The sequence below is a fragment of the Poecilia latipinna genome, unplaced genomic scaffold, assembly GCF_001443285.1.
Source record: "Poecilia latipinna isolate Pla-1442-1.1 unplaced genomic scaffold, P_latipinna-1.0 Scaffold2969, whole genome shotgun sequence".
Lineage (NCBI taxonomy): Eukaryota > Metazoa > Chordata > Actinopteri > Cyprinodontiformes > Poeciliidae > Poecilia > Poecilia latipinna.
Window position 1 is genome coordinate 7,192 of NW_015115585.1, and position 6,972 is coordinate 14,163.

A 6,972-nucleotide genomic window follows, 5' to 3' on the forward strand; every position below is an offset into this window, starting at 1 on the left:
CTTTTAGTTGCTGTATCGAAATAGGATCACACTTTCCATCTGCCAGGGATCTGCAACCTGAATCTCTGGAGACACAAGTTGCTCTTTGGCTCATTTGAAGCTTATGAAATATTGCTCTGCTTTTTTGTTTAATTCATTTTAAAGTGTCCCCATGAAAAAACACTGACAACACTGGCCCCCGTGGTAAATTTGGTCTAGAACCATCCTCCAAACCTAATTGCTTATTTCTATAAATATTTTAGTAATACTCTTTACAATACCAGAATTTTCACATAAATTTTATACTTTTGGAGCCCTGCCTGAGGACACATTTTGATTATTAAATCAAGTGTTATGATCAGTTACTCAGTACTTGAGCAGATTACCAAATACATTTTATACTTGCTTAATTAAACATGTTTAAGGTATGCTACTCTTATTGGAGTACAATTGTGGAGTACCAGTACTCTATGTCTAAACAATTGCTCTATGGATCACATTTTAAAAACAAGACACTCCCATAAATAGTGTCTATCACTGCAGTGTCTATCACCCCCATGAGAGTAGAGCGACGTGCTGTGGGGAGTGTCCCTTATTTTAATTTCTTGAAGGTGGCAACCCTAGTTTCAATGGTACCATCATCTCATCTAATAATCCAAAAGCCATGAAAACTGTAAGTTTATTACACAAATTTAATCTCTTGTAATTTTTTTGTTGGTTATAACCCCCCTCTTCCCTTCCCTGGCACATTTCTTTCTTTTTTTTCTGTCTTTATACATTGTCAATGTTTTGACGATTACTGAATAAAGATTTTAAAAAAAGAAAAAAGAAATGCTGAACATGGAACTATGCGCAAACCTGATGCGCAGAAAGCTCTCGGAACTAAACATGATTCTGTTCACATACTCCAGACTGTCCCATTTACTGAGGATATCAGGCAGTAAGGCTTCAGTATTCCGAAACGGGACCGAGATAAAACACGGAGCAGGTTGCTGTGTGCAGCTGAAAAGATTACAGGTCAGATTTGTGTCTGTGTTTATGCTGGGAGGTTAGCTGGGAGGTTAGCTTACGGTTTCAACGTTGGCTGAATGGATGTGAAGAGCGCAAAAAATAACATGGAAAACTCGGAGAATAATTGGACATAAAATCCACCACGTCTTTAATATTAAAGACTGGAACATTTACAGGCTGTTTTAGATTCTGTCTTCCTCTATCTCTTTTAGCCTCTTAACTGCTTGCACGCATACGGGGCAACTTTTTTTCCCCAAAAAACTTTATTTAAACAAAGTAAACACAAACAAGTAAGGCGATTACAACAATATAACTCTGTAGAGTACGGAGCCCCTAAGGGGACATGGAGAAAAAAAAAAAAGGAAAGAAATCCCGACTTATTATCGCGAGATCCCGAGAAACTAAGTCGAGATCTCGAGATCCCGACTTATTATCGCGAGATCCCGACTTATTATCGCGAGATCCCGACTTATTATCTCGAGATCCCGACTTAGTTTCTCGGGATCTCGCGATAATAAGTCGGGATTTCTTTCCTTTTTTTTTTTCTCCATGTCCCCTTAGGGGCTCCGTAGTAGAGGGCATAGTAGAGGCAGATTTCGAAATGGAAATATAAAGTAATATTGATAGAAAAAAAAATAAAATAACTAAAGCAGCAACAAGGGGACTCATATGTTAGGTTAACATACATTGGAGGGCAATTCCATTAATATTTCAGTCAGGTCTTCGTATGATTCAGTACATTTCAGAGATTTCAAATATAACTGGAATTCAGATTTAAAATAAAAACTGGGGATGATCTCAGTACTCTGTTTATGAATAAAGAATTTTGGCAAACAAAAAATTAGGTTACAACAGTTCTATTGTTTTGTTTTTCAGTAACACTCCAAAAGTTACCATATCTCTAGAAATAGATTCAGGAAGTGCAATTTTTGATTTGATCCACCTTTCTAAGGAATTCCAAAATAGTTTTGGTTTGATTGCATTCATAGAAGACATGGTCAGTTATTTCTACATTGCTTCCACAGACTGAGCATTTATTGTCATCATTATTAAAGCAATTTCTTAGTAGTTCTTTGGAGGGGTAAATTGCATTTAAAACTTTTGAGTGCGTTTCTTTACCTTTTGGCTGTATGGGGAGTTTTAAATAAAGTGTTCTTAATCTTTCAATTGATTTTTTTTTTAATTTGCAAAGAATGTTATTTTTATTTATTTTCCCAGGGAATAAAGTTTTGTTTAGACAGCTTCTAATTGTGTAGTTATTAAATTTTTGGTCAGTGATTGATATTCCATTAATAGACAAATTGGGTAGTTGTGGGGTCATCGGATGATATGTTATTATATTTTTAATCTGATTAATAAATAATTTTTGGTAAGGCATTATATAATCTGGTAAATTCAGCTTTAGGGGGAAAGAATTGATACTTTGCACAGAATTGTTCCTAGTTTACCATGCAACCATTAGCATCCATTAAGTGTATAATAAACCAGATATTCTTCTCCATCCAATCTTTGTAAAATAAAGAATTATTGCGATGTAGTATGAATCTGTTATTCCATATGATAGAGCAGTGTGGTGAGTAGCTATGTACGTAGAGCATCTTCCAGTATAGTAACAATTGTTTATGGAACTCTGATAGCTTGATGGGCAACTTATGTATTTTGAAATCAGCTAGAAGAACAAGTTTTAGACCACCTGGATTAATTTTTAATCCAGGATTTTAACCAATTAATCTTAAGAGTACCGTTAAGACATTCAAAGTCAATTACTTTCAGACCGCCATCTTTGATTTCTTTGATCATATGACCTTTACGTAAGTAGTGTGGCCTGTTTCTCCAAATAAAGTTCATGTTCATTTGGTTAATAGTTTTAGTTAAGCTATTTGGGACAGCAGTGCTGCAGGTTGAATAAATTAATCTCGACAAACTTTACATTTTTGAAAAGTAAATTCATCCTAAAATAGAAAGGTCTCGTTGGAGCCATGAGTTAAGTTTGGATTTACATTCTTTAATCTTGTTTTCAGTAGTTAAGGTTGATTCTTGGTTTTTGGTTCTAACAGATCCCAAGTATTTAATTTCAGATTTAATTGGAATGCTAGATATTTCTTTTAGGGAAGTGTCATGAATGGCTATAAGATCATTTTTTTAAATTAAGCATTAGTCCTGAAGCCTCTGAAAAAAAGTTTCATTTTATCAATTACAATTGGAACCTGCTTGTGATATTTTCAGAAAACAGTGATGTCATCTGCTAACTGGCTAATGATTAATTCTGTACCAAAAACATCTAATTTCTCAATGTCTTCACAGTTTTTAAGATATATTGCTAACATCTCTGCAACTAAATTAAAGAGATATGGGGAAATGGGACACCCTTGAGGAATTACAACATTAATGTTAAATCTAGCTGTGGTGCCCTTATGCAGTATTACACAACTATTTATGTTTTGATATAGGTCTTTAATTAAGTTAATAAAGTTTGCTCCAAAGCCTAGATGTTCAAGAACTGAGAATAAGAATTGGCGTTCCACCGAGTCAAAGGCTTTATAAAAGTCAAGGAAAAGAATAAAGCCATCATCTTTAATCATGTCTCTATATTCAATCAGGTCCTTTACCAGTCTAATGTTGTTGTGGATTGATCTTCCTTTTAAGAAGCCAGATTGTGATTCTGCAATAATGTTTGAGATTCCTGATTGGAGACGTATGGTAAATATGTACGTTAGTAATTTATAATCTGAATTTCCGAGTGTAATAGTTTTTCTATTCTCAATAAATCTTGGGTCCTTGTCTGGTTCAGGGATACATATAATTCAGTTCCTTGTCTCATTGCAGTAGGTATAGTGTGATTTTTAAAAATTTCTGTAAAAACTTGATGTAGTAATATTTTTATGTCTTCCCAAAAGTGTTTATAAAAGTTTCCTTTAAGTCCATCCGGACCAGGTGCTTTGTTTAATGAGAAGTGATTGACAGCCTTATCAAGTTCCTCAACTGTAATATTGTTGTCACAAGTTTGTTTGTAATTATCTTCTATTTTAGGGATAAAAGATTCAATTTGTTTAAAAAAGGTGCGAGATTTTTGTTCTGAGAATTTGGAGGTATACAAGTTGCTATAGAATTTAAAAATCTCTGTTGATATTAATTTTTCATTGTTGGTTTCTACATTATTTATTATTAATGATTTGATAGAATTTTGTTGTCTTCTTTTTTCCAGATTACAAAAAAGTAGGCAGTGTTTTTTTCTCCTTTCTCAATCCATCTTGCTCTTGATCTAATAAATGCCCCTTTGGCCCTTTGAGTATACATTTAATCTAGTTTAGGTTGGAGGATTTGTATTTTTAGCTTGTCTTCAGTTGAGGGGTTGGGTTTATTGTAATATATATTTAGTTGTACAATATCTAGTTCTTTTTTTGGAGTTCTTTTTTTAGTTGTTTACTGAATGAGATAGAAAATTGTCTGATCTTATACTTTATGAATTCCCATTTTCGAATAAGACTATTTAAATCTTCAAAGTCCTTTATATTTTTATACCCTAGTGATCAAGTCTTGATTTGCTATTTGAGCCAAACCATGAGAATTTTGTACAATTGGGATTAAGATGATGCCACACGACAACTAGATTTTGTTCATTGCAAAAATTGTTAAATATTTTGTGTGGGTAAAAACATGTTTTGTTTAGAAGGCCATCTCTCATAAAATTAATCTTGAACGAGGTTAAGATCCCCACCAATTATAACATTGTTTATAGAGTAAGATGATTTTAGGTGATCCAAGTTTAGGGATATTTCTTCTAGCAATAATTTGTTCTGGTTTAGATTATTATAACCATATATATTTAACAAATTAAGCATTAAGTTATCCAAACAGACAGTGAGGAATAACCAGTGAAATGTGTCATCCATTTTACTTGATGGATGAAAAATTTCATCCATTACATCCATTACAGTACTACCTGGTGGTGGTAACAACCTTTTCAGCTTGTCAGTGTTCCTCTTAGGCCTTCTAACGAGCCATCAATACCAGGTGTATTAAACCAGGGAGAGAACTAAAACATTCAGGATGCTGGCCCTCCAGGACTGACTTTGGACACCCCTGGTTTAGATCAAAAGATGCTATCTTCATGTTTTGAATGACTTTCCTGTAAGAATATTATATTTACATTTTTCACTTTACAAACTAAAAAGAAACTTTTCCTTTTAGTCAAGTTTCTTAGGCCCCTTGCCTAAGAAATTAGCGAAAGTTCACTTTTCAAGTTAAACATAAAAAGTATATTCTTGAATATTCCTTCACATACAAGTAATTGCTACGTTTTGAAGAGATCTTAGAGAAAGTAGAGACATTTTCAAATCCATTTATTTATGTTTGTTGTATTTTGATCAGGAAATGACATGGCCACCTAATCTTGTTTTACAAACATCTGTGTTGAGGACCCCATTTGGCTGTCACTAGTTAATCTGGGTCTTAATGGGGCTCGGGTTTTTTTTATTTTTTTTTTTTTTTTTTTTTAGTTTATTTCCCCTCATCAACTGCCTACAAACTGTTTCCCAGTAGAGAACACACGGACAAATACTGTAGATATGGCTCATAGTCTGTTGGTGGTTTCTGACAGTAATGTAGGAATGTTTATTATTACAATTTTGGCTTGTCCATTTGGATATCACCACCAACTATAAAATTGGCTGTTAACTTTATATCATTTAGAAATTTTATTCTAGTACATCTTATCAACATTACTTTATATTCCTCTCTATTTGTACACATAAACACTACAAGCAATACCATCAGATATGTGATTTAAGTTTTATTAAATATGATGACACCAACCTCATTGTTTAGTGACACTTCCTGTGGGTAGTGACGCTTAAAAAAAGTTCAGAAAGTGCGGTTGCATTACAAGATCTGAGCCTAAAACACACTCGGCTAGAAGTGTTGAGCAACTCGCATTACAGGTACCTGGGAGTAGGGTTGCCACCTTTCAGAAATCAAAATAAGGGACGCCCACCACGGTGCGTCGTCCTACTGTCACGGGTCAGTCCGCTGCAGTGCTTGACAATATTTTATGACGGTGTTTTTTGTCTTTAAAAAGTGATCCATAGAGCAACTGTTCATGCATAGAGGTTGGTTAGATTTAGAGTACCCCAAAACTATACTCCAATCAGAGTAGTATACTTTAAATATGTTTAATTAAGCAAGTGTAAAAAGTATTTGGTAAACCACTGAGTAACTGATCATAACACCTGATTTAATATTCAAAATGTGTCCTCAAACAACTAAAAGTATAAAATTTATGTGAACATTCTGATATTTTACAGAGTATTACCAAAATATTTATATAAATAAGCAGTTAGGTTTGGAGGCTGGTTCTAGACCAGATTTACCACAGGGGCCAGGATAGTCAGTGTTTTTCCATGGCAACACTTGAAAAAGAATGAAACAAAAAAAAAAAACAGAGCAATATTTCATCATTTGATATAAGTCAGCCAAAGACCCACTTGCGTCTCCAGAGATTCAGTCTGGATCCTTGTGATCCTATCTCCATACAGCAGCTAAAAGTGCAGCACTATAATTTTTAATTCATTGTAAAAGCAAAATTGTGAAGGTTAAAAAAATCCACCACTGAGTATTAGGCATTTATTTAGTATAACTTCTTGGTACCCTGTTGGCCCCCGTCTAAAACCGCCGTGGGCGGTTTTAGACCAGTGTCACTGTCACTGTGTCTGGTGCATAAATGACCACTGAACAATGAATTCATAAAATATATCAACATTTCAAAATAAAACATACAGAAAGCCCTAACAAACCTTTTAAAGTAGGAAATATTTTTGTATTTACAAAGCATCTAATGTATGCTTTGTTCTTTAAATGATCATTTGTATTATTTTGACTGATATTATACATTAAATAAGCAAATAATCAAACCAATATAGTCGACTAAAAGCACAATAAGAAACTTAATCATAGCGAAATGTTACCATATCAGGGTCTACTGTG

The 6,972-nt window shown here is 33.9% G+C and overlaps 1 protein-coding gene and 1 long non-coding RNA gene across 3 annotated transcripts in view; both read left to right on the plus strand.

Annotated features, from left to right (window-relative positions):
• The first annotated feature begins 807 nt into the window (after nucleotides 1–807).
• Nucleotides 808–6,972, plus strand: part of nubpl (nucleotide binding protein-like) — a 31,822-nt gene continuing 25,657 nt past the window's right edge. For both annotated transcript variants that reach the window (XR_001422905.1, XM_015022279.1), the window contains exon 1: nucleotides 808–996. Coding sequence is in view for 1 of the 2 variants with exons in the window: in XM_015022279.1 (XP_014877765.1) it covers nucleotides 811–996 (186 nt within the window). In the remaining variant the exon portion in view is untranslated. The remainder of the gene's footprint in view (nucleotides 997–6,972) is intronic.
• LOC106939747 (uncharacterized) overlaps nucleotides 4,385–6,972 on the plus strand; it is a 13,249-nt gene continuing 10,661 nt past the window's right edge. Inside the window, exon 1 of the long non-coding RNA XR_001422906.1 lies at nucleotides 4,385–4,396. This is a non-coding gene — a long non-coding RNA (uncharacterized LOC106939747). The remainder of the gene's footprint in view (nucleotides 4,397–6,972) is intronic.